Below are 27,699 nucleotides of genomic sequence, written 5' to 3' on the forward strand. Positions count from 1 at the left end.
AATGGTGTGGTGGCTCTGGCTCCTCAGGTGGGATGCAGTGCTCCTTTGTGTGATGTGATCCACCTCCTCAGAATAAACTCCTAATTCGAGCAGGAATTCAGCACTGGCAGAACAATGACTCTGGAGGACAGGAAGTTTACTCCCAGCCTTTTATTCTGCTCTTTCAAAGTACAACTTGAATTTAGTTGTGGAAATGTTTCCATGCATGGCCCAGTGAAGGGCAGAGCTGCCACAACACCAGCCCCTTCCATGGCACTCGCTATGAGGGGGTTATGTAGCAAAACCCTCGGCTCTCCCAGGCCGGGAGAGCTCCTGCTTTCCATTCAAGGGAATTTGTTGTAATGTGGATCCTGTTGAGCCTGATGTTGTGGCTCTCTTTGGAGAAAGCAGCCGTGGCTGGGAAGTGGCCATGCACAGAGCACCCCAGCAGGACAGACCCCAGGGATCAGGGAGGATACGGGCAGTCCCTGGGCTGCTGCTTTTCAGGAGACAGATAGCTGCATCGATTTGCGTAGGCAGCAGCGCTGTGCTGACAGGAAGGAAGGCTGAGTGAGACCCACAGTGCAGGAAGGGGCGAGGAGCAAACTGAAAGAGAGAAAAAGCCACCAGGCTGAACCGCAGCCGGTGGTGGGTGTCTGGGGAAGCCGGACCCACCTTCCCCTGGTGCTACCCTGAACATCACCCTGGCCACCAGATCCCATCACATCCACAGGTCCCGCAGGGGCAGGAGCCACCAACCGGAGGGGTCTTTTTCTACCTTGAACTTGAGCATCCAGGCGAGGAGGAAGCAAAGCTCTGGGGATAAAGGGTTGAGAAGTGGCACGGGGGGCCTGCATCCTCCCAGCGTGCTGAGGATGCCTTCTCTGCTCTCCTGCTCCCACACAGACGTGGGGGAGGCAGCACAAGGCTGAGGTAAGGTTGTGGTGGGTCTTTGGAGGGATACGGGGAGAAGGGGAGGTGTCGCTCCAGCCTCCTGTGCGGGCACAAGCAGCTGCAGACCTCTTGCTGCGATGGCCATGTGAAATGGAGTCGCTGAGCCAACATGGCAGGCCCAGGAGCTGTTGGGCAGAGCTCCCTGGAATGGGCAAGATGTGGCCCCTTTTAAAAACTGAAAGGCTGCAGTAAGATCTTCTGAAGTCTTCTCTTCTCCAGGCTGAACAACCCCAGCTCTCTCAGCCTTTCCACATAGGAGAGGTGCTCCAGTCCTCTCACAATTTCTGTGGCCCTTCTCTGGATTTGCTCCAATAGCTCCGTGTCTGTCCTGTACTGGGGACAGCAGAACTGCACACAGTGCTCCAGGTGGGGTCTCACCAGAGCAGAGTAAACGGACAGAATCCCCTTCCTTGACCTGCTGGCCATGTTCCGTTGGATGCTGCCCAAGGTACATTGGCCTTCTGGGCGGCTGCAAGCGACGTTGCCTGCTCATGTCCAAGTCAGGGGGGCCTTCATTGCTCTGCTTAATTAACAGAAATTAATAACGTGAAATCTTTTCGGTTCTGCCAAAAGGTGGCAGCTACAGCCTGGCTTCGGGATGTGCTCAGCTCGGGGGATGGCTGGAGGTGCTGGCCTGGCAAATGTCTGCATGCAGCCCTGGAAGGGGATCAGTTCAGGCTGGATGTACGGCAGGAGAAGTGCAGAAAAGCTCCACAGGTGTGTCAGTAAAGGAGCCCGAGATTCGCTGGAGGAAACCCGGCGTGCCAGGAGGTGGTGGGAAGGTCTCATGGGGCTGGTTTCTCTCTGTTCCCATGTCCAGGGGAGGGAGAGCAGGGTGGGGTGTTTGCTGTGCTGCTGGGGCTCAAGCTGCACCCAGATACATCACCCCAGACTGGGGACCTTTGATGAACTGGCTGCATGGGCAAACCCCACTGTTTGGAACAGGAAGAAGGTTCGAGACAGGGAGAAGGCAATGGCTGGGTTGAGGGTTTCTGTGAGCTGTGCTGGAGCAGGCATTTCTCTGCTCCTTCAGGTGCTTGGCTAATGATGCCATTATTAGATCAGATAAATGGCTTCTGGCACAGGATGGTCCAAGTTCTCATGAGAGTCCCAAGGCACAGGGTGACCGATCTGTCTGGGCACAGAATGGCTGCATTATGAGAACCAAACCCACCTCCTGCCAGGAGGAAGATCTGAGAGGTCAGGCAGAGCAGAGAGGCAGTAAGTATCTGCTGTGTCCAGGCGCCTTCATGCTGTGAGCATGGCAGGACTGACACTCTGTCCTGGATTCCTTGGCAAGCTGCTTTTGGTCCATGTTGTACTTCCAGGAGCAAAAGCACATGTATATAATTAAAGGCAGAGATGAGCCGAAGCAGCTACATCTAAGTCTGTGTTTTATGGTGTTGATGCCAGGCAGTTTGAACCCTGGAACAGGATGCATATGGTGGAAAACACAGAGAGTTGTCTGTGCACATGGTCAGGGGCCTTCCAGCATGGTGGTTTTGGCTCCCAGGCACTGTTTGATTTTCAACCTCTGCTCATAGGCATGGTTGGATGTGGGGATGGTGGGACACTGGAAAGAAGCTGCTGGAGGAATACATCAGTGTTGACGGGACATCCTCAGGTGGGAGGACTTTCTCCTGGGCTGGGTCTTTTGGACCACACCAGGCAAAAAAAGCATCAATGCCAAGTTCTTGCCAACAAAATCCCTCTATGAGGCTTGCAGATGCCATTCATCCCACCCTCCAGCTTCCTGCCCCAGTGCCCCTGGGGACACAAGCAGCACAAGCCATTGCTGGATCACTGTTTCTCTGCCTGCTGGTGGGGCAGGGCTGAACACTTGCCCCTGTTTGATCCTGGCCAAGCGCTAGCTGCAGAGCCAGGGCTGAGTTCCGTGCATGGACGCAGCTTTCCAGTTTCAGGCACAGGGAGTGTGGCACTTCCCAAAGATGGCTCCTCCCAGCAGCCTCGTGATCAGCTGGAACACAGCCTGGGAATGCCTTGGATCCCTGCTACAGAGATTGGCTTCGACTGGCCACTATCCTTCAGACAGCTCTTGTAGAGTTGATCATGCCCTTCACTCTCCTAGGCTGCAGCCTCCAGCATCCCTGGGTGGTCCTGGAGCTGCCTCTGAAACTTCTGCTGGAAGCAGGAAAAAAATTGCAGCTGCTGCAGTATTTCTCTTGCTGCTTTATGTCTTCTGCTGCTTTATTCTCTCGGTCAGATGCCTTTGTACAAGGTGACCCACAGCTGCGGGGTTCCAGTAGCAGGGTCACACTTTGAAGCGGTGCGGGAGGACACCATCAAATACTCTCTGGTCTTAGAGCAGGCTTCCCCCTACCAAAGGGCTTTTTCTTGCAGCCTTGGTTCACAGAGAAAGGGCTGCCAGTAACATCGCTGCAAGCAGCAAAACCCTCTTTCATTTTGGCGGTGCTGCAGAGCAAAGATGAGAGACCCAGGGGGCTGCATAGACTTAATTGGACTTTCCAGGCCAGTTAGAGACAAGAAGACATCAAAGGTGAAAATTTCCCTGTGTATTACTCACCAAGCCCCATTAATTGATGGTATCTCAACTGATGAAGCCACTGTCTAGGGGCAAAGAGCAAGGTGAGCTGCTGCTGTGGCCCTGCACACCCCCCTGTGTGGAGAAAAAGGGCTCTGCTGTGGGGCCACCATCACTGCCAGGGGAACATGTACCTCCACCACATGTGAAACCAGGGGTCAGAGCTGGGCAGTCAAGGATCTGAGTTTCCCTCTAGGAGGGAAAGGTGGTGAGTGCAGACCCAGCCACATCATCATTCCCCCACCTCTATCAGGGCTTGTCATGTGTGAACCCACCTGGGCACTGAGGTGGGCCAGTGTCACCCCTTGAACACTTAACCCACTCCAAAGGAGGTTCTGCAGAAGGGGCTTGATGGGAGGTCAGTCAGTGCAGTCCGTGGGACTCAGCTCTGGGAGACGCTGCAGCCTGGCCATCACCTGCACTGCTGCTGGTGGCTGAACTCTTGCGTTTCTTGTGGGAGAAATAAACCCCAGCATGGACCTCCTGGCAGGAGGATGAACAGAAGAGTCTGCAATGGAGACGTTCCAAGCACCTTAACCTGACACCATGGACATAACCATAAGCCAGAAATTCTACCCAGCTTCCCTGCTGAAGCTACATTTGTGCTTTCTCTCTGTACCTGTTGGCGAGGCTGCACTGAAGCCCCCACAGTGCCCATGTCCTACTCAGGAGCGGGTTTGGGCAAAAGCAGCACAGGGAACTCCTTGTCTCTGACCACCATCATAGGGTGAGTGACCTAGAGCATCTTGTAGGCCAAGTCCTAGAGCATCCTGTAGGCCAAGTGGAGGTGAGGAAAGGTTGCCATGTCAGGAGACACAGGGCAACGAGACACTGTGTTTGCATTGCTTCTGTGATCAGACAGCGCCTGGGGCTGAGAAGTTTCCATCTGGACACGGCCAGCTCCTGGAGATGACTTTGGAGCTGGTAGAAAAGCCATAGGTGATGCTGGGCACCATCAAGCACGGAGGCACTTCCCTCTCCATCTCTGATCAAAAAACAGTTGGACCCAGTGAGAGGACAAACTTCTTAAAACTAAACACCAAGCCCTCAGTGTGGTCTGGCAGCTGCCAGAGGGGAGGGATCAGATAGATGCTCCTTGCCCAGGCAATGATTCACCAGTGTGACATTGCCTGGAGACCATCATCCATTTTCAGCAGCTCCACTGCTGAAAGTGGAGCACCTACAGAGCTCTACAACAGGATGTGGTATTGGCTGTGCTCAGCAAGCCCTGATGGAGGCTCTGGATGGTGGTGAGGTTGGTTCAAAACCAAAACAGGCTCTTCATCACTCTGCTGCTGCCCCACAACTTCCTTCACAACACAGAGAAGGAAACGCATGAGTGGTTCACAGCCCTGCTGTCCCTCTGGTAGCACTCGGGTGCTTTCTGGGTGACCCACAGATGACATGGGGACATCATCAAGGCAGTTAAATGCAATTAGTCTGCCCTAGAAAGTCTCCAGCATAAGTGGTGATGATGAAGGCATCAAGTTCATGGCATATGAGGCAAAGATGCTGCAGCGTGGTGGTGCTGGCTCTGTCCCTGTCAGGTCCACAGCACCAGAGACTCTGGTCTTAGCCAAAAACTGACGAATGGACCCTTGGCTCAACCACAGTCAGTGATACATTAGCTCAGAGTGGGCTCCCTCCCATGCTGATCCTGATCCTTTTCTTCTTCTTCCACCAGGAACATGGATAAAGGCTGAGGAGCCTCAACTAGTGCTGTGAGTCAGGCAGGGGGACACGGGGCAATCCATGGGACGGCCGTGCAGCCGCCAACACACTGCTCCTTACCCAGGGATCACCACATCACGGGAGGCCTCTGATGGACGGTGAGTGGTGGCAGGCAGCCAGAGATCCATCATCTTGGTGGAGTTTCATATTAAAAACTGGGACAAGGTGGGCACCAAGGCGTGAGGGCAACAGCAGTTCCTATTCCAAGGGCTTGGGGACTGCTCTGCTGGCATAGGGGAAACGGCTGTCCCCAGAGAGAAATTATCTTGCTCAGACTTTTATCTTTGCATGGGCTTGGTTTCCAGGACGCAATGTTATTTCATGATGGTGCTCTTTGGTTTCTTTCACACCAATTTTGATAGCTGCTGCCTTGACCAAGCAGCTCATGACAAAACAGCCTGCACAGCTTTGGGGTAGCATTCTCTTAAGGGCTTTGGCAGGTTGCTCCGGAGGTCTCTTGTTTCCCCACACTACTTTTATAGTAAGAATAGGTGCACCACAGCTGCCTTTCCCCATCACCCCTGGGCAACATGCCCAGAGCTTGTTCGAAGCCCAACTCTCCTGTTCTCCTGTCCCACAGAGGCTTGGATCAACCGCTACCACAAGCAGCTGGTGAGGTCCATCTCACCGCAGTTCCTGGAGGAGATCATCTGCTACCTGCGGCGGCTGGACCTGCTCACAGCAGAGGAGGCAGGGCGGGTGCAGGAGGAGAGCTCCCTGCCTGAGCAAGTGAGGGCTGTGGTGGACCTCCTGGCTGGCAAGGGCAGCTTCGCCTCCCAGTCCCTGCAGACCTTCATCAAGACCACCAATTCTCAGCTCTACCTTCACATCACTGTCTACGGTAGGCAGTCTACTTTGGACACAATGAGGGGTGTCTGCACACATATCCTTGCTATAGGCACTTGCTGGAGCACCACAAGATGTGCACAGAGCTGGGAAGCACTGACAGCTCTGATGGGAATGTCCATGCAAGTGATGGTGCCATCTCAGGGTCTCTGCTAGGGAAGGACATAGCCAGCGGGTGACAAGGGCTGTCTGCCATGTCTGAGGGACCTTCCTCCAGGCCCCTTGCTGCCCTCAGCACACTTCTCTGGGCAGCATGAGGAATCTTTAATGTCCTCAATGTCTAGATCACACCATTCAGTCCCAGCAGCTGGGCTGGGAACAGGGGGATGACAGGAAGAGGACGGCTGGGCAGCCCTGACGCCGTCTGCTGGTGCCTGCATCAACTTCATGCTCTCCTTGCAACCCTCTTGCCATGAGAGGTTTTCCTCCTGGTTGGAAGGCTCCATCCTTGGCTGGTGTCTGCAGCACCATCCCCTGCTTGTCCAGCCTTAGCTGAAGGGTTTAAATACACTGTACCAGCGGCTGTTGTACCTGAGCCAGGTGAGCAGGACAGGGCCAGAGATGGTCATCAGATTCAGTCAAGACTCCAACCCAACAGACAAGTTCATGGCGATGAGGCATGGCTGAGGTCAAGCTGGGAAGTCAATCCAGAGGTCAGGGTCAGATCCAGTCAGGGCAAATGGGTTCAGACACAGTCCAATGGCCACCAGCAAGTGCAGAGCAATAAAGTCCAAGATCAAGGTCCAGACCAGCAAGGTCCATAGCAGGCACAGGCACAATGGCACAAGTAGACAAGTGCTCCTGCAACATTGTTTAGGTAGCGGCTGAAGGCCCAGGGCTGAGCTTAAGTGAGCTCCTGGACCGATGGGTTGATGCTGATCAGTGCATTTAAGCCTGTTAGTGCCCTCCAAGCACATGCCTTCCTGTCTGGATGTAACAGCTCTGTGAGGTTTCCCCTCTGCTTGGGCATGGCAGAAAAGTGAAGCATCTCTCAATTGCATTTGTGGTTGCCATCCTCTTCCTTAGCCCAGGCTCCTATTTCATTTCTCTCTGTGCAGAACCCATGGTGCAGAAGCACTTGGAGAGTCTCCAAAGCTACTATGGGAATGGCTTGGAGATGGGTTCCCTCCAGCGGCTCACAAACCTGCTGCTGGTGGAAGGTTTGACTGATATCCAGCAGAAGGAGCATGACATCTTGCAGATTGAAGCCACTAAAGGACTACAAAATGTATCCAAGAGCATCCCTCTGGAGAAGCTCTTCCTGCCTCTATCCAAAGTCAGCATCCCACCTCGGATCTCTGTCACCATCGGAGTTGCTGGGATTGGCAAAAGCACACTGGTAAAGCTGTTTGTCTACACCTGGGCAAAGGGGGAGATCAACAGAGACATCATCTTTGTGCTGCCCCTCACGTTCCGGGAGCTCAACACCTATGAGAAACTCTCTGCTGAGAAGCTCATCTGCTTGGCGTTCCCTCACATCACTGAGCCCAACCGCATCTCGGTGGGAGCTGTCAGGACCCTGTTGATCCTTGATGGCTTAGATGAGTTCAAGACTCCTCTGGATTTCTCCAACACAGTCGTATGCACTGATCCCAAAAAGGAGATCCAAGTGGATAACCTCATCACCAACATTATACGTGGTAACCTGCTGCAGGAGGCTTCTGTCTGGGTCACGTCACGGCCCGCAGCAGCCAGCCAAATCCCTGGTGGCCTTGTTGACCGGATGACAGAAATACGAGGGTTTGGAGCTGCAGAGATGAAGGACTTCTTGGACCAGATGTTCCTAGACAACAAAGACCTATCTGGCCAAGTCCTGCATCACATCAGGGCTAACAGGTCATTACACGTCATGTGCACCATTCCTGGCTTTTGCTGGATTTGTGGTTCCTCAATTGGTTATTACTTAAAACACAGCACTGATCAACCCCAAGAAACAACTGGTGTCCCCAAGACCCTTTCAGAAATCTGCTCCTACTATTTTAAAATGGCTCTGAGCAGCAACTGGCCAGAAAAGCCAAGAGAAACCCTCAGGATCGAGCAGGCTGTGAACAACAGCAGGAAGATAGTGGGCAGCCTGGGCAGGCTGGCCTTCTACGGGCTGCTGAAAAAGAGATACGTGTTTTATGAGCAGGACATGAAGGCCTATGGCATTGACCTCTCCTTGCTGCAGAGCAGCTTGTGCAGCCAGCTTCTGCTCAAAGAGGAGATGCAGTCCTTCACGGCTTACTGCTTCTCCCACTTAACCCTACAGGAGTTTCTAGCAGCCATCTATTACTACACAGCTGCAAAGAGGGCAATATTTGACCTCTTCACGGAGAGCGGGATGTCCTGGCCCAAGCTGGGTTTCCTCAACCACTTCAAGAATGCTGTTCAGAGGTCGCTGCAGGCGGAGGACAGGCAGCTGGACATCTTCTTGCGCTTCCTTTCCGGGCTCCTGTCCCCGCAGGTGAACAAGCTGCTCTCTGGGTGGCTGCTGGTGAAGGACGAGCACAACAGCTTCAGGAGCCAAGCAGTCAGCTTCCTCCAGGGCTGCCTGAACACTGACTACATCATCTCCTCGCGGGCAGTGAACACCATGCACTGCCTCCATGAAATCCAGCACACGGAGGTCGCCAAGATGGTAGAAGAAGCAATGAAAAATGAGAGCTTGGCTGGGATGCTCACCCCTGTGAACTGCTCTGCCCTGGCTTATCTCCTGCAGGTCTCTGACGTCTGCATGGAGGAGACAAACCTTTCCAACTGCCTCACCTACAACATCTGTAAGAGCCTTCTCTCCCAGCTCCTCTTCTGCCACAACCTCAGGTGAGTCCTGGTCAGATTGCAGGGGAAGCAAGCAGGGATGATAGGAGGTGACTCAAAATCCTGGGTGTCAGTGGGAGACAGGGGCCCACCAACATTGTCCATCAGCAGAGAGCTGCCCTAGGGCTGGCTGTGGATCAGCTCTGCCTCTCTGCTGGAGTTTCTCCACCTGTGATGGGCAGATGTCACAGGAGGGTAGAATTTTCTCCACTCTGTTTTCCAAACACTTGATTTTGCTCTTCCCTTGTATCTTCTCCAGGCTGGACAATAACCAGTTTAAGGACAATGTGATGGAGCTGCTGGGCAGCATGCTGAGTGTGAAGGACTGCCACATCCAGAAGCTCAGGTAGCAGCTGGCCCAGGGCAGATAGGCTGTTCCTGGGGATGCAGAGCAGAGCTGGGGCACCTCAAAACCAGGGTGCGGGTACTCTAGGGATATCTCTCAGACTGGCTGCCCTGGGTACTGTTGACAAGCACTGCCCCACACAGTCTCCTGCACCCAGGCATGGTGACCTTACCCTCGCATCCTTGTGGTGGCTGGGCAGGCTCTTTCACCCAGCCCTCCAAGGACCACTGCCTCCTCACTGTTCCTAAAAACTTGTGTAGAAATCCATGCATTATCCCAACATACTCCTTTCCAAGGGCACAGCTGGTTGCTGGACACCTGAGGCTCTGCATGGAGCATCTGACATACAGAGGGAACACGCTCCTGACCCAGAACTCTTCCTTGCCCCAGACAGATTGATCCCCATTGTTCCCACCTCCCTGCCCTTCTGAAGTGGATGTGCAGAGTCTCCCATGCTGTGATCTGAGCTCCCTTTTCAGAACACCAATGAATTTTAAGTCTAGAAACTCCCCTTCCACCCTGTCTTTGCAATGCCCTGCCTGGGGTCCACCCAAGGACAGCAGACCTCAGAGCATCCACCACTTTGCATGGTCACACCTCGAATCAAACATTCCTCATAACTTACCTCTGCTCAGCCATCCAAGCTGTGTCCTAGGACATGCCAGGATCCTCTCTCCCACCCTGAAAACACTCAATTTTCCCTTTTTTCGGGCAGTTTGGCAGAAAATCAGATCAGCAACAAGGGAGCCAAAGCACTGGCCAGATCACTGCTGGTGAACAGGAGCCTAACAGCACTGGAGTAAGTGTTCCCCCTTTACCAGCTCCTGCCACACACATTCCCCACCTGGAACCACTCTCATGGCTGCAGTGGGGCTGGATCCCACTCAGCCTGACTGGGCTGAGGAGGGTCTTCAGCCCCAAAGCCACTACTGCTCAATACTGCTCAACTGCTCTTGCAAGCTGCCAGCCTGATGTCCCAGCTCAGCAGGGCCAGAGACTGTGCCATGTGAAGGCATTTGGCTTAAATTGGGCACAGGCCACTCTGGTTTTGCTAATTCTGGCTTTTCTGTGTGTCTCACCCCAGCTTGCGGAACAACTCCGTTGGCCCCACCGGAGCAAGAGCACTGGCTGATGCGCTGAAACAGAATCAAGTCCTGCTCTCCCTGAAGTAAGTCTCAACTTCTGCAGCACCTCTGGGGGCAGATCCCCAGGACAAGCCCTCTCCAGCCCTCTCCTGTCTCATCAAGGTTCTCCCCACCCCCAAGGCCAGCACAAGGAGAGACCCTGGACATAACCTGGTTCAGTGGTACTGGGCAGCAAGCATGAGTGCAGCCGGCAGAGACCTGGTGCAGAGACCAGGCAGCCCTGGGACAGAGATGTTGGGATCCTCCCGCCTGTCAGCTTCAGTGGGTCCAGGTTGAGGTTGAGGTCCATCCCTTGCATGGGAGCTCACAGAATGTTGTTGCATGGAAGGAGACATCTTTCATGGGAGAGAAGGGAGTGAGATCCCTGAGCAAGGATGCTTGAGGGGCCAGCTGCCCTTTTCATGTCAAGGACAAGGGCAAGCAAATGCTCTGGCGGTGGCCACTGCCCCTCACAGTCCCTTGCCCTGCTTCTCTCCCCTTGCAGCCTGCAGCACAACACCATCAAGGAGGAAGGTGCCACCTTCCTGGCCGAGGCCCTGTTGACCAACCACAGGCTGACGACCCTGCAGTGAGTGTCTGGGACCTGCTGTCCACCCTCCCTGCCACTGAGCAGACCAAGGTGCCAATGATGGGGATGTGGCACCCAACATTCACAGGTACCTTCCTCACCTTTGCAGCCTCCAGAAAAATGCCATCGGAGCTCATGGTGCCAGGAGAATAGCAGAGGCGCTGAAGCAGAACTGCAGCCTGAAGGAGCTGATGTAAGAGCACAATGAGGTGGAGGGATGGTGACACCAGCACCATAGATCTGTGGGCAGGAGCAGTGGGCAGGGGCTGGGCCATGCAGCAGCAGGATGGGCTCTGCCAGCTTTGCCCCAGGGTGTTGGCGTGAGTGAAGGGGGGCAAGGACCACAGAGCTACTTTTGGAGCAACCCCGTGGAGATACTCTTCATACCTGTGGGTGTGCAGGGAGCCAGATGAAGAACCAAGAGGACAAATCTTCCTTCCAGCAGAGGCAAGCAGCAGGTCTCCAGGGCCTGTGGATACACGTTAAAAACTTTCAGCTCAAATCCAACGTACAAGAACAGAGGTGCATGTAGTCTGGAAATGAGACTGCAGCAAGTTCACACTTATTGCTGGAGCAGAAAGAGCCTGGGGGAGATGAATCCTCTGGCAGCAGATATGAGCTGGTTACAGTATGACTGCCAGTAATGCTCTTCCTCTTGTGTCTTAGACTATCCAGCAACTCGATAGGAGACGATGGGTCAGTTGCCTTAGCCGAAGCTCTGAAGGTGAACCACAGCCTGCAAAGCCTCGAGTAAGCTCACCTCTGTGCCCTGTTTCCTGCTTGTCCAGTAGAGCCCAGCCTTCTCACTCTACCACCATCTCCCACCCTTCACAGTCCCCTCAAACCGGCCCAGACTCTCCCCACATCTCTCCCACACCACATCCCCTGCAGGGGCATAAGGCTGGAGCACCATGGAGCAGTGTCAGACAATGCTGCCACTGAAGGAGTTAATCCTAACCCAGATGATGATTTTTTTTCTCTGCTTTTGGAGGATACTAGTAGCTTTGGGCCTTCTCCCAAAGGCTATTCCCCAGTGGGAATTAGCTGACATGGAAGGTAACAGCAGAGTCAGGGTGGGATGGTGGGACCTTCATCCCCCTTGGGAACAGCAGCCAGAATGGATTCCTCCTTCCACCCAGCATGGAGAGCTGATGGCTCCTGACCATTAGCTGCTGTGCCCAAGGTCCATCACTGGGTTCCCAAGGCGTGACAAGGACACAAAATCCACAGGAACCACATGTCCAGCTGAGCTGGCAGCCACAGTGATGGCCAGACAATACTGTCCAAAGCACTGGCAAACCCACTTCTGCTCAGTGGGGCCAGTGCTGCTGTGGTGAGCAGGGGATGCTGATCCTGGCCTGGCTGCTTCAGAAGTTGGTGCTTTAGCCTTGGCTCACCTCCACACGTCCTGTGGCTGGGAGATGTGACACTTTTCACCCCAAACACGACCCCACAGCCTACCTGCAATGCCAGGACTGGTTCATCTTCACATCTTCCCCCATTTGTCTCAGTCTCCAGAGCAACTCCATCAGCAGTGCTGGGGTCACCGCACTGACAGCAGCTCTCTGCTCCAACAAGGGACTCATCAACCTCAAGTAAGTGACCAAAACTGGCCAAAAGCTGCTGCTGCTGTGACAAAGAAACTTGTCAGCAGCCTGGGTTTGTGCCTGTTTTTTCTACAAGTACTCTGGGATGCTGAAAGCAGACTCCTCCCTCCATCAGCTGTGAGCCTCTTCTTTCCACAGTTAGATTTCTTCCCTTGGGACAGTATCCAGCCATGTCCCACAGTGAAATGATGACAGCACGATGGGAGGCTGAGAACAAGCCCTGATGGGCCAGCAGTGCCCACAGTTGTAAGGATGCACAGTGAATGGAGATGCAGATGCTGATGGAGATGCAAGGCAGACAGTCTGCCACCGTTACAATAGATGGTCTCAGATTCAAGGCAGGGGACAAGCAGGGAGAACAGGCAATGTCCTGCCTCAACAGCCCCATATGTCTTTCTCTAGCCTGCGGGAGAACTCCATCAGCAAGGAAGGGGGTCCCGCTATCGCTCATGCCCTGCGGACCAACAGCACCCTCAGGAAGCTGGAGTAAGTCCCATGGGCCACAGAAGGGTGTGAATGCAGCTGTCACTGGAGCTGTCCCAGACTCTGTGTGTGACCTGTGTCCTCTGTCCCCTGCCTCTAGCTTAGCAGCCAATCTGCTGTACGATGACGGCGGCAAGGCCATCGCTTTAGCAATGAAGGAGAACCGAGCGCTCAAGTCCCTTCAGTGAGTTTCCCCTTGGACCTGGCTTGGTTTGAAGCTGCTTGCGTGAATGCTGGGCAGGGACACTGCTCCTGGGCCTCAACCCCTCTAGGCTGTAAGAGTGGCTTCCTTGGGTCACCCTTCCATGGGAGGTGTGCCATGCCATCTGGATGGAGCCACCATGTCTTACACATGAGTCACTTCCTGGCCTCTGCCACACTGCATGGGAGTGGGTGGGTGCTGTGCCTGGAGGGACTGGGGCATTCTTGCCACCCTAAGCTTTACCTATTGTTTTCTTATGTTTGTAGCTTGCAGTGGAACTTCATCCAGGCAAAAGCTGCTGCAGCCCTAGCACAAGCATTACAGTCCAACAGCAGCCTGGCCAGCCTCGAGTAAGTGGGGACATGGGCAGACAGGTCCTGGGAAGCATCTTCATACAGGGACCTGCACAAGGACTCTGCCCTCACATTGCTCCAGGGGAGCTGGCTTTGCCTGCTGCCTCTTCCACATGCTGCAGTCCATCCTGTGTCTCCATCACTTGTACCTGGCTGGGGATGCTCTAAGTGCATGGTGGCCCAGGGTCCCCCATGCTGTTTAGGAAACCTGGCACACTATGCCCTGTCTTGCTGCCCCTCTCCCTGCTCCTGGGTGCCTGGACCATGGGCAGATTGGCACTTGCATGTCTTAGCTTGCAGGAGAACGCCATTGGAGATGAGGGAATGGGTGCCCTCTCCACTGCGCTGAAGTTCAATACAACCCTGGCACATCTGCAGTGAGTACCCAGGCTGTGGCGGGGGCCTGGCATTGCAGCCTGTCTAATTAGCTTGTCCAATTAACACATCATGGCCCCCTCACGACATGCACTGAAGGTCCTTGCTCTCTTGCAGCCTGCAGGTGGCTTCAATTGGCATGGCTGGTGCCCAAGCCCTGGCAGAAGCTTTGATGGTCAACAAGAGCCTGCAAATCCTGGAGTAAGTGCTTGGTGTGGCTAACAAGTCCCCATGGCTCTGACACTGCTCCCTGGAGGTGTCCAGGACCCTGGTCCTTAGCTCAGCATCCTTGCATCATGTCCTACTAGACTTGGCTTGTCCCTTGACTTGCTGGCATGGGGCCACCTCTCCCACCTCCTCTTGCCCCCCAGGCTGTCACTCCTCACTGCCTGCATTTCTCTGCAGCTTGCGGGGAAACTCCATTGGGGTGGCTGGGGCCAAGGCAATGGCCAATGCGCTGAAGGTGAACTGCAGCCTCCGCTGGCTCAAGTGAGTACCCTGCTCCCTGGGGTGAGCCAAAGCGAGCCTTTCCAGACCTTCCTGGAGGCCAGCAGCTCTCAGTGACACAAACCCCTGAGCTGGGGGCTTTTCCCAATGCCCACTACATGCATTCCCTCCTGGTAGCCACACCTACCTGGCTGGTGCTTTCTGACCCTCCCGCTTCCTGCAGCCTGCAGGAAAACTCCCTGGACATGGAAGGAGCCATCTGCATCGCCACTGCTCTGAAGGGAAACCACGGCCTCACCTACATCAAGTAAGTGGCCACTGCCCTGGATGGTGAGGCAGGGATGGGAGGGACAACAGAACTGTTGCAGGACCTTCCTTACTGCTGGCACTGCCCATTCCCAGCTGCCCTGCAGGGACCTCCCCAGTGGGGAAAGAGACAAGGACACATTGTGCTCCTCCCAGGCACCATAGCCACTCAGCTCATTTCTCCACAGTCCCTCTCTGGGGCTGCCTCTGGGGCAAAGAACCACCCAAAAGCAAAATACACCCTAAAATATTACAAGAGTGGTCTGGCTCAGCTCCTCCCAGAGGCTTTCTCCAGAATAGCTCCTGGGTGGTATGGAGAGGGTACAGATGATGCTGGATCCTGGTGTAAAGCTGGGAACATCTCTCATACTCACCGAGGATCCTGCTCTGCCTCATGCCAAAGCCTGAACTCCTCTTTGCTCCCAGCCTGCAGGGGAACTGCATTGGCCAGTCAGGAGCCAAGATGATCTCCGATGCCATCCGGACAAACTCCCCCAACTGCGTGGTGGACGTGTGAGGTGCCTGGCCGCAGTGAGGAGGTGGCCCAGTGGTTCCTTTGGCCAGCATGAATTTACAGGGAGCTGCCTGCGCCCTGTCTGCCTGTCACAGGGAGGAGAGCTGGGTTGAGGAGAGCTCCTGAGCTACCTGGCACAGCCCAGGAGGACCGCAGCCTCTGGATCAGCAGCACAGGAGGGTCAAGACTCACTTGTATTGAAAGCTGAGGGATATATGCCATGTCCCTGTTCACCCAGGCCCTGGGGGAGCCTCAAGGAAGGGGTGAAATGTGAAAAGGAGGGAGGAGGGAGCAGATCCCACATACCAGCCCTTCTTGTGTTCATGGGTGACTTACCACCACCCCGGCAGCAGGGACTCCCTCCTGTGATCTCCATGGAGTTACAGTGCTCTGCGCAGACCCTGTCCCACACCAGGCACATCCTGACCACTCGGAGCTCTGCTCTTGTCCCAGCCTGAAGGCGCTGTGGGTAAACATTGCAGTCAGGGCTCCAGGACTCTGCTTTCAGCACCAGCTCTTCTCCGCCTGCTTCTGGCAGGGATCCCAGGAGGATGAGGTGAAACTCAGGCAGGATTCACAGCAGCCTCTTCTCACCTGCCTAAATACAGCCCAGTCTGCAGGTTCCCATGAAATCCCAGAGAGACAAGGAGAGGTTTGCTGATTCCTTGCTCAGATGAAAGTGATGCTATGGACCCAGGCACTTCAGAGCAGATCATAGGCAGTGAGTGCAACCTATGCTGTTTGCCCTCAATAACAGGTTGGTGCTGGTCAAGCATGCCTGAAGTGCTTGGTAGTGCTGTTCTCTGTCAAAGAGACCAGCATGCCAAGGCACATGCATGGAACCACCTAGAAAGACCTTGGGAAATTAAGAGCCCTCATCATAGTGCGAGGAGGAGTGAGAGAGTGAATATAAGAGGAACAGCACTGCATGACATGGGCTGTCTCCAGCACACATGTCTTGGTTCTGCACCGAGACTGCTTTAATACGAAGTTCTGCCTCTCAAGTTCAAGCTGCACTTCCTGGGTCTTGTGCTTGTGTCATCAGTGTGACCTTGGGATGTGTCTTCCCAATGTCCCAGCTGCAGGCAGGGTCCATCCCGAGCAGGTCACCTTTCTGACAGGCAGCTGCTGAAAGCAGAGGTGCTGGGTGATGCCTTCGTGTACGTGGCAGAGACCCAGCAATGATCCAGAAGGTGCCAGGTTTGCAAGTGGTCCAGTAGCCAAACTATGCAACTGCCCCCTGAGCCCCTTCCAGCCACTGCCCCTTCTCCCTACTGCACCCCAGCCAGAGCCCACAGTGTGACATGCTGCTGCTGCACTCAAGGCTCAGGAACTGAACAGGGCTCAGACCACTCAGGGACCTCTGTGGAGAAACCTCCTGGAGAAATGCTGAGCTGAGAGGGGCAATGTGTAGATATTTGGGAATAAATCGGTTCTGAGCTGAGAAGATGCTGTGGGCAGCCTTCTGTTCCATTCCATTCAGGGTGCACTGTGCTCGGCTACCCTGGCTGCATACCCTTCCCCTGTGCTGGTGTGACAAGAGGCTCATGGCTTTTCCACACACTCCAACATGGTAACATGGAGTGATTTAAGTCCTACTCACCTCTTTCACCACTATTTCAGGGCAAGCTGAGGCTTGGGTCCAGCTCTGAGCAAAGCCTGTGCCTAACCCTGAGCTGAAACCTTACCTAAAACACCAACAGAAAGAGTGATCAACAACGCCAAGCCAGCTCCTGTGCCCTGGAGCTCCAGAAAACAAGGAGTTAACAACAACTTGAAATAGATTTCATGGATCTGTCCACCTATGCACATGCCTTGCTATGCACAGACAGTCCCAAGAAGAAAGCTCAAGAGCTCAGTGTTCATTTCCACTGCCTCCAGAGGTGCTGCTGCTCAAGCCTGGTACAAGAAGCTGCAATGCTAACCATGGCTAGAGCCTGGTGGCTGTTCTGGAAGGTAGGTGACATGTGCCCTGGTTCTGGGCACACAAGGTGTTAAGTCAGTATTCTGTTTCACCCTACAATAGAGGGAATAACATGGAAAACTAGCTCTGAAGCTGCAACGCAGACTTGGGCACTGAGCCCAGTTTCATGGGAAATCTCAGAGGTCAGATATATCTCAGCTCACAAGGAGGACCAGAACAGATTTCCTGCATAACACAGAGAAACGTTTTTGGACCAGGTCCTAAAAATGAGGACATACTTATCCCTTGGGAGAGGGATGTGGTGAGCACAACCACCTCCTCCCTGACTGTCACAGCACCGCCCTAACGGTTGTGCAGGAGGGGTCCAGCACCATCTGCTGTGTCTGCTTTCTTTGAAGTGAGGTGCAAAATGCCAATTAACTTTGTAGAGTACAAGGAAGTGCCCTAACACCAGCCAGTTCAGCTCCAGCCTGTATGACTGTGTGTGTTTCAGCACATCACTGCACCCATATATGTCCCATCACTACACAAAATCTGTGCTGCATTCACCTGTAAACTTCTGTCCCAGCTTGACATGCCATTTCAAGCTGTGAGCTCTGCTGATGGGGAACTGCCTTGGGTGTGATGGTTCCACCTTTGGGTTCAACGACATGGATAGACGAAAAAGCTCTTGGGTTTTCAAGTAACTCACATGTATTCTTTCCTTCAGCGTGGTAACGGAGGGTTTGGACCTGCTTCTAGGCTTCAGATGGAGGGGAAAGCAAAGTACTTTGCTGATGTAAGAAAAGTGAAGAGCAGAACAGCTAAAACGCTCTCATCTGCCCTCTTGAACACACACCAAAAAGAACTCTTCTAATCAAGCTCTGATTTCTGCTCCTGTGAAGACAAAATGTGATGCTAAAGCAGAAAAAACATACTAGATGAACTCCAGCCCTTGTGTTCACCTGAATGGACCTTCACTGATGGCATTACTATGACTTACTGTACAAAAGCCCAAGTTTTGGCCCATTTGTGTGCTGAAATCTGAGTCCACCCCAGAAGTACCAGAATAATTAAGGGGCTAATTCCATACAGATTAAGCTACAGCAAAGTCTCTCAGAGCACACAGAGACTGAAGTTTGAGAACAATTCCCACCAACACAGCTGAAATACAGAGAGATGCTGCACTGAAGGTGGTATTTGAGGACCCCTTCACTACCTTCCCAGTTTTAACTCAGTCTAACTGATGCTGCTCTGTGGAGACAAGCCCTTGATTAAGTAAAGGATATGTTTAGGATAAATAGATTTAAGCCAAATTTAAAAACAATTTAAATGTATTCCCAGAGCAGCTTTTCATCCAGTTTTATTAAGCCAAAAAAAATCTGTTTGGACGTAATAAAAGGCAGGGAAATCAAGCACATGACGCTCACTGGAGCGTGAGTTTTGGCACTGCAATGCATGAGGGCCAGCTCTACTGCAATTACAGATATAACCGCACTCCGCATTACTGTGATTCTCATTACAGATAAATTGCTCATGATTTGAGAGTCCCAGGACTGGCAATCCAAGTTTCATTTTCAAGTTTAATGAACACTATTTAAAGACCCCTGAATTCATGCTGAAAAGATGGTGGGATATTAGCTCCTGGCTTGCATGTTCTCCAAAGTCTGTATTTCAAGATGTCTCCTGGTCCTACTACTACAGGCTCAGAAGTCATTATCACTTTCCTCCAGTGGCTCTGGCTTCCTTGCTCGGAGAACAAATTTTCTTGGTGAGATTTCTATGCTTTTGTCTTCCATATCATCCTCTTCCTCATCTTCATCCAGGTCAATCTCGCTATCCCCCGAGTCCTCCTGTAGGAAAGCAGAGTTCAAATTCAGTTCAGTTTTCAGATGGCAGGGTGTCTTTGCCAGCTCAGAAGTAAAGGATGGCACTGCTGGTTGATGCTGAGTTGCTTCCTCCCCTGCACTCTTGTCACATACCCGCAGGCTACAGGGAAGGCTGCTTGTCTGGACTTGTGTGAATCCAGACTCGGACTTCCTTCAGGGAACAGCAGCAGATTCTGCAAGAGTTTTTGTTCCAGCTCAGGCTGCTGTGTGCTGCTGGCCTTCCAAAACAATGAGGAGCCAGAGCTCAGTTAATTGCCCATAAGGGTTTCACCAGCAGCTTCCCATTTTGCTAGACAGTGGCTGCTTCACTTAATTGATTGCCAACCTCCTTCCTCACCTCACAGGGCTGACAAAAACAAACTCCCTGACTTCTGCTGAATCTGGTATTAAAAACTTTGCAAAGTGTTTAAAGTAATACCTATTGTGAGACTGAAAAGTCAAGGTTCAGTGAAAGAAAGTGAACTGCAAGAGAGAAACCCACCTGTGCCTTGGTGATGATCTTGGGTGTGCCTGAGGCAGATCTCCCCTTGGAGAGCCAGAGTGCAAAAAACAGGGGAGGCAGAGTAGGGGGGAAAAAAAGTACAAAAACGTGAAAGAAAACAGAAAGAAACCAGCATGGGAGCAGGGGAGAAGGCAGCAAAGCCGGGCACAACTCAGGCATCATATGCCACACCAGCAAGTGACAGAGGCTGGGCACATGGCCGCTGGCTCTTAGATAGGCTGAAGCCTCCTCTCTTCTCAACTCCATAACCCAGTTAACTCCTGGAGGGGTTCAAACCAGTCTCCCTAGTTTCCTTCCCTGATCTCAGACACGTGGATGCCTGCTAGGGTTCCTAAGCAAAGCCTCTCAACATCAGGGCCTGCTGAGGTGCTGTATTAAGAAGTCAGAGCCATGAGACAACTGAAGTGGCTGCAGCTGAGGTCAAGAAGAGTCTGAAGGCCTTGGCTTTCCACACCTGGATATGCTGGGGCTGTGCCAGGGGGATATGTGCAAAAGCTGTGAACAGGAAAGTCCAAAGGGAAGAGAAACTGCAGAGGATGACTATCCAAATCTGGCAAGAACATGGTGAAGGACCATTGGGCAGCACTGTGACTGAGGTCACAACATCTTTGCCAACAGCACTGTCACTCCTGACCCTACCTAGGACTGGGTCTGAATGCCAAGGGCATAAATCATTCCCCAGAAGGCATCAAACAGCCTTAACCACATCCATGTGGCCTAAGCAAACAGCAGAGCATGATTTGCAAGTTCCCTTCCAGCGCAAAGGTGATGAGCAGAAAGGGCAGCTCATCCCTCTCTAGTAAGAGACTTGGCTCCCTTATTGCTCTAGTGCCTCCAGGTCTCTGCAATGAACGCCCAGTAGCATTGTTTTTTTCTCTCTTCTGGCCCTGTCTGAAGGAGAAATAGTCAGTGCAGAGCTTTGGAGGGCTAACTCCGCAGTGCCAGACAGCTGTGGCAAACAGTGGGAGTTTCCTACTATTCTCATGTCCTATAGAAGTGCATTCCCCCATCCACTTCCCTCTCATTTTTAACCTTCTCCTTGGGACTCTGGAATTGTGCTAGCTCGCAACTTGCCCATTAACCCCTGCTTCCTGACCCATCAAACTCCTGCTACACTTCACTGGGAAATAACAGACAGCATATGTTCAAACACAGATTCACAGTCATCCTAGATTTAAGTGTCTGTACTATTTCCTAGCAGAGTTTTGGCCTGTACCAACTAGCAGTGTCCAAAACACTATTCCAGCACCACCTGGGGAACAGGACAACTCCACTGCTTCTGATTAGCAGTTTGGATGTCAGTATCTTTTTGGGATGGTGGGGAGAGCTTAAGGTATGGATGCAAACCACATCACAGCAGCTGGCTTCAGCTTCCTAGTACAAATTTAGGCACCAAGAAGTGTCCAGAGGCATAAAAAGACTGCCCACACATGCCAAAGGCTGAGCAGAGCAGTCAGAACAAGTGCCTGCTCTACAAACCTGTGTGTAACCTTTCAAATGCTGTCCACTCACCAGGTCACCTAAAAAGGCAGTAGCCATGGGATAACTTCCTCTACCAGGCAGGGATCCCAAGGGGCACAGCTCCCAGTTCTGCTCTCATCCCTGTGTCATCATGGAGGACTGAAGGACTGATGCGGTTAGTACAGGCTACTGCAATGTTAGTACAGCAATGTGTCCCAACAGCTTAACAAAATGGCATTCCTGCAGGCCATGGGCTGTTAGTTATGCACTGCAGGCTGAGGGTAAAGCACAGGGCAGAGATTGCAAGAGCAAACAAAACTGAAAAATGTGTTATTATGCAGATGAGCAAGCTGTCAGCTAGAGGAAAGGAGGGAAAAGCAGGCCTGGGGCATGGAGATTCAGCAGGTAAAAAGATGTTTCTCTAGCTGAGGGGAGGGATTTCATTCTAAAGCACTCAGAAAAGCTCTACAGGCACATGGGATGGTTACTTACATCTTCCTCTGTGTCTCCACCTTGCATTGCTCCCACGATCCGTACGCCAGCTCTTCCTGCAAGAGCAAAGAGAATCACCATAAAGCCTGGCTCAGGGTTAATACTGAGGGACAATGAAGGCAAAGCCCTGTTTGTATTTTAGAGGACTGGTCCAGTGAGAGGATGAGATCGCAACGCAGGTAAGGTCACCCCCCTTGCTAAGACTCAGAGCTCAGGAGAAGGGAGAAGAGGGTAATGCTAGCAGTAATTCCAGTCAGGTTGGTATTTCCAGAGCTACCTTATGCTAGTACAACAGTTCTGATAGAACAAGAGGCAATAGAATCATAGAACAGTTTGCGTTGAAAACGACCTTAGGATCATCTAGTTCTACCCCCCTGCCCTGGGCAGGGACACATTATGAAACAGAAAATTCTATCTGAACACAAGAAACCACTTTTTTTTTTTTTTTTTCACTGTGAGGGTGGCTAAACACTGGAACAAGGCTGCCAAGAGATGTTGTGGAGTCTCCATCCATGGAGATATTCAAAACCCAACTGGATATGGACATGCTCAAACCTCCTGTTTGAGCACAGGGGTCAGACTAGATGATCTCAAGAGGTCCCTTCCAACCTAATCAGTTCTGTGGCTTGGCATATTCCTTCCTCTGCTTTGGCATACAGAGAACAGAAGCCCATCTTTTCCACAGGGTATAAGCCTCTGTGCTCAGATCCTTTCTGATACTCCAGCAGGAACCAACATCTCATAGGAGACCTACACAGTGCCAAGGCAAACCTCGAGAACTTCTTGTTGACAGCAGGATGTGTAGGTCTGAAGAGGGAGGTAGAGATCTCAGGATTGTAGGAGTTCACTGTAAAGAGAGAACACGCTTGCACCTTGCTTCATTCTTTTTGGCTATGTAGAGTCCATGTGAAACAGGGAAGGTGCTGGCATGGTCTCCTGTGCTAGGAAAGGAGCCTGGAAGACATTGGGAATGGGTATAGCAGAGATGTAACTGGGGAAATCCTGCATGTGGGCTGCTGAGGTGACTCAGCCATGCTTCCTGCAGCCACCAGCAGTCACTCAGCACTCACCGGATGCAACCATTGCATGTCAACATCTGTTTATCTCTTCTTATTACTAATTTTCTCTATGCCAAATATAGATTTCTCTAACCTAGACAAATTTATGGGTTTTTTTTACCATGAAAACAAAGCAACTTTTATCTTGCCAAACCTCTTTTGCACCTCCCAAAGCACAGAAGACAGGCCCCTTTCATCTCCTTTGCAGACTGATTTGGGTTAGCTGTAGCAAAAAGCTAGCCCATCCAGAAGTCACCAAAAAACACCCTCTTGTGTCAAGGCAGACAATTTAAAGGATCTTATGTCTTTCAATTAAAAGTGTCGCCTGTCCATCAGGTTGCTAGTAACACTGATATTGGAGATGAAATTAGAAGATCATCCCTGGACAGAAGATCTCTCATCAAGCTTTAAAGACTTTTGCTCTAATTTACAGTAGACTAACCTCTAAATTTGGAGATGATTACAAGTCGCATTATTAGATGTCAATGGAACCACATTTTTGCCCAGCCTACAGATGGCTCCAAGAGTTCAACTGATTTTGCTATGGAGAGGGCTCAGCATAAAGTGTTAGATAGGGAATTATTACCTCAAAAGGAGAAAGCAGCAGAGTGCTCCTAAAATTTACTGGTAAGACAAAGCTGAGAGAGATCCTGAATGAAAAAGAAAATCAAGATACCACATAAGGAGAGATGATGAAACAGGACAGCTCAAAAATGCCAGGGGAAGAGCTTAGAGAATGTAACAGAAGATCTGCAGATGCTGGGTGCTGCTCTTCCATCAGTGGAAACATTAAGGACATTTTACGGACATCTATCTGCTTATATTTGCAGGAAGAGGAGGAACAGCTACTGCTCAGACTTTGATCCCTAAATCACTTAAGCCAGGCACACCTCTTTGAACTAATGACTATGGGATCAGCAGGATTAGGTCCTGTAGCGCAAACCTGGGACACTCACAGGAGATGCCCTAGGATGCAGAAGGGCTGGAGCTCCAGGATGTGCACTGTGCTGTAGACTAAACAGGAGAGAAAGCAGTTTTCACGTTGGTAGCAGAGCTTCTGCACCAAAGGCAGGAGCATTATTTTAACTTTCAGATTATGAACCCCCAAGTTTCTGTGTGTGGGAGCAGGTTGTGGCAGATTGCTGCAGAGCATTTCCGTGTGTATTGGGGGCCAGGAAGCAGAGGAGTTGTCTGCACAGGATGGGAGAGCTGGCAGGTATTGGGGTGTTTATGGCTTTACATTTCCTGGGCTCAATTCAGCTGGGCTCAGCTTGCTGCAGCGTTAGTGCTGCACTGCTCTGGCCACAGAGGCTCCTGCAGCTTGCAGGTGCGTGACAGCCTGTTGTGTTTCCTTACAAATAATGTGAACTCAGCCAGGACAGGCTATACAAAGTGATTACTGGGCAAAATGCTAGTAATGAACAGACTGTAATTCACTGTACCTTTGGATTCAAATCTCATCTCTGTGCACTGCCATGGTTTATAGCCACTGAGCCATCAAAGAGCAGAAGTGGACGTGCAGCCATGATTTGAAGCCTGTGAGCATTTGCCATTTTCCCTCTGCATGTGATGCTTGCCATTATGCTAACCCAAGCAGCTGCCTACAATGGATCCACAGGACTGGAATGATTTACATCTTCTACCACCAGTGGGTATACGCTAACCCTGTGTCCGACAGCAAGAAGCAACACAACCTGAGAGGTTAGGACAACCATGAAGGGAAGGTAGATTTGCAGCTGAAATATTTTGCTCCCATTTCAGAGATGTGCCTTCAGTTTCCAGCTCTTACTGCAAACTCAGAACACGAGCTCAAATAAGACACCTCCCCTCTGCACCACCTCCACACACAGAAAACTGAGATAAATCTTTTCCCTGATGGTTCTGATCTGTGTGCCCTTTGGACACCGCGTTCTTAAGTGTAGCCCCTAGTGCCAGGCCCTGATCTCAATAGCATTCTCTAGGCATTGCCAAAGTACAGTGATTAATTAAGCACACTTCAGCTGCTGCCCAGGCTGAGGATGCTCTAATTATTTCTCCACAAAAATGAAATTCACTTGGAAATGAGTGACCTGTCTCCCATCATTACAGACCTACAAGCTCTCCTCCTTCTCCACCAGGTCTAGTGTTGCAATGGCCACCACAGAAGCTGAAAGTGCACAGAAATACCTCCTCCCTCCCAGGAAGCACTTAACTTTGCTCACACAAAACAGAGAATCATAGAATCAACCAGGCTGGAAACGACCTTTAAGATCACCAAGTCCAACTTTTCCCCAGCACTGCCAAGGCCACCACTAAACCATGTCACTGAGGGCCTCGTCTACACGGTTTGTGAGCACTTCCAGGGATGATGACTCCACCACTGCCCTGGGCAGCCTGTTCCAATGCCTGAGCACCCTTTGGGGAAGCAACTGTTCCTAATATCCAGTCTAAATCTCCCCTGGTGCAGCCTGAAGCTGTTTCCTCTTGTCTTACCCCTTGCCCTTTGGGAGAAGAGACCAGCCATCTCCTAGCTCCATCCGCCTTTCAGGTGATTGTAGAGAGCGATAAAGTCCTCCCTGAGCCTTCTCTTTCCCAGACTAAACCCCAGTTCCTCAGCCGTTCCTCATCAGACTTGATCTCCAGACACCCAGCCAAAGGCAGCTCCGCTGGCAACAGATGCTGAAATGGTGGGAGGAAGCTCTACTCCAAGTTAAGACAAATTAATTTCTGTGAATTCCAATCACAGCCCTTTTTTGTTTCCAAACATACTTGATTGTCCCCCTTTCCCCAGCTACATGAGCCTGGTAGTATTGTCCAGCAGCACATACTTGGTTCCACTTCCCCCAATGTACTCACTTTGCTTTCTTAATAAAATCCCTTTATTCTCACCTGCTGCATCCAGACAGAGATTTGTTCTTGCTGTGTTAAACAGCGCAGGTTTTCACAAGCACAGATTTTATTATCCAGCAGCAAATACACTTGCTACCTGGCTGCCAGCACATCATCACCACATGGATCCTCTGGGTCACTTCTGAGAAGGTAAGAGAGCTGCTCTCTCACCGTTTGACTTTGGACAGGTTGTTTGCTGAGAAACATTCAGAGTTTTATAAAGCTGTCTTCTTACAATAAAGACTGAAGCTGTTACTGTTGCAGTTGTGGAATGGTTTCTGGTCCTAACAGGGCAAAACCGCCCCTTTACACCAACATGAGAAAATGTAAGCTAAAGCATTTGGAGAACTGGTTTACAGGAGCTGACAGATCCTGGCAGTGCGGAGTCTCTGCTCCACACTATACTAATTTACTATGGACAGACACAGTTCCATGTGTTTTCAAGCAAGGATCATTTCTCCTTCATTCAGTAGCATTTCCACTGCCTACCTGGTTGCAAGCACCGTGTGGGCCAGCGCCACGGCGTAACCCAATCTGTCAGTGCTGCCACTCGGAAGAGGAGGGATCCTCATGGTGCCAAAATGCTATTTAGAACTCTGGTCCAAATCAGACTGGGAAGATGGATCTGCACATGTCATCACAACATTACTTCAAAATCTGCTGGTTTTGACAGCAAGGATGAAATAAATCCATTTTACTTCAAGGGGAGACCAGACAGATTCTTAGGGAAAAAAAATAATTAAAACCAAACAATCTACTGAGGGTGGAATAAATTCCTGGAAACCACATCTGGCTCAGGAAGTCCTGATGGAGGTTGAAAAAGCTTGAGAGCAGGAGCGAACCTGAGGAAAGTTCCTGCACTGTTCCCTAGGCATATTCTTTCAGCTAGTGCTGGAGACAGGAGACCAGGCTGGACAGATGTTATGCCTGATCCCGCATGGCAGCTTCTCCATTCCCAGGACAAGGCTTTGCGTTCTTTACCCTGATGTCTACCCCCTCTGCATGTGAACAACCATGCTGCAGATTACTGTTTTATGGCCTGTATCAGACAAAAGGTTTCTCTACATTGCAGATAGTTAAGACCTTCAACATTGCCAGAATTTCTTTTTCTTTGGCTCTTTGACAAAATGAAAGTCTTATTCCAAACACCATCATTAACTCATGGTTTGGCCTCAGGGAAGTCCATGCATCTATTATATTTGTGTAGCAGCCTCACTAATTTATTGCCAGACAGAGTGAAAGTGGATGTGAATTTTTATTGACATTGACAATGTTCAAAGTTATGATGTTCAAGTTATGGATGATAAATCAATGCATTCTCTAAGTTACAAAAGCAAATTATTAGTGACATAAGAATTGATTATAATAAGCCCCATCAAGGAGGAGACTTGCCTGTAATTGTGGTGTTGTGATAACAAAGCAGGTTGTGGTTTCACAAACCCAGAAAGCCAGCATCTGTCAGTTTGGTGACTATCCTCCCAGGCATTTATTCTCACCCCTATGCCTGCTCCCTCCACGCACAGAAACCTTCCTAAATCTGAGTCTGCTGTACTGTTGAACCAGAAGCATTGAACTCAATGAAGATACCATCTCCACAGCACCTTACAAGCTTCCTCCTTAACCTGCTACTGCCTATTCCTCTTTGTACAAAGAGAGTAAGGGTTCGATTTTCTTTCTGTACCACAGGAACTGGCAGCCTGTTGTGTATCTCCCAGTTAACACTCTTTCCTGCTCCATGGGAGAATAAATCCTATACTTTCAAGTCTTCTAATTGGCTAAAAGAATAAAACTAGAAGCAATAGTCAAAGCTGCATTTACTTCGAGTTTTACTGCATCCAGACAAACCTAGTGAAAGGACTCTTGAGGGTCAAAGTGTGTTGATTTTTTCTCAATTATACCAAGTGGTCTAATAAGAGAGATTATCTCTCCCTGTGAATCTTGCCTCTATAATGGCAAAACACACTGCTCACCTATTACAGACAGGGGGAGGAAGACTTATCTTACAATATTAATAACCTGGAAATTAGAAATGTAAAACTAAATCACAGCAGGAATGGACCACAGTGGACATTTCTCCTTAGACTGAGAGCAAACAGGGCTCACAAGCACACCACTGTGTAAGAACACACAAAGCTTCAAAAGAAAGTGATTGAAATATTGTGAATTAAGTCAAGGAAAAAACCACCAAATAATACAAATAATATTCTTGTTATGCTGCCTTAATAATTGAGTATATTCTAAATGCAAGCTACCTGTGCTGAATAACATGCACCAGTTCTTGGTGTGTTCAAAGATAAATAGCCAGGGA

General features: G+C 51.1%; 2 protein-coding genes across 2 annotated transcripts in view; one reads left to right on the forward strand and one right to left on the reverse strand.

Annotated features, from left to right (window-relative positions):
• Positions 1-795: 795 nt before the first annotated feature.
• On the forward strand, positions 796-15,221 carry NLRC3 (NLR family CARD domain containing 3; the record flags this gene model as incomplete). Its single annotated transcript, XM_080618948.1, has 19 exons — positions 796-912; positions 5,181-5,325; positions 5,808-6,068; positions 7,132-8,875; positions 9,132-9,218; positions 9,934-10,017; positions 10,303-10,386; positions 10,848-10,931; positions 11,041-11,124; positions 11,598-11,681; positions 12,443-12,526; positions 12,941-13,024; positions 13,122-13,205; positions 13,490-13,573; positions 13,870-13,953; positions 14,069-14,152; positions 14,357-14,440; positions 14,622-14,705; positions 15,131-15,221. Exons 2-19 carry the CDS (start codon positions 5,319-5,321, stop codon positions 15,219-15,221), a joined length of 3,282 nt encoding a protein of 1,093 aa, XP_080475074.1. The 5' UTR covers positions 796-912; positions 5,181-5,318.
• Positions 15,222-18,695: 3,474 nt separating this feature from the next.
• The window catches only part of CLUAP1 (clusterin associated protein 1), a 67,913-nt gene continuing 58,909 nt past the window's right edge, over positions 18,696-27,699 (reverse strand). The window contains exons 11-12 of the mRNA XM_080618694.1: positions 21,466-21,521; positions 18,696-18,974 (exon numbers count right to left, since the gene is read on the reverse strand). Of these exons, the coding sequence (XP_080474820.1) occupies positions 18,828-18,974; positions 21,466-21,521 (203 nt within the window). The 3' untranslated portion in view covers positions 18,696-18,827. The remainder of the gene's footprint in view (positions 18,975-21,465; positions 21,522-27,699) is intronic.

Source organism: Psittacula echo (genome assembly GCF_963264785.1).
Source record: "Psittacula echo genome assembly, chromosome: 5".
Lineage (NCBI taxonomy): Eukaryota > Metazoa > Chordata > Aves > Psittaciformes > Psittacidae > Psittacula > Psittacula echo.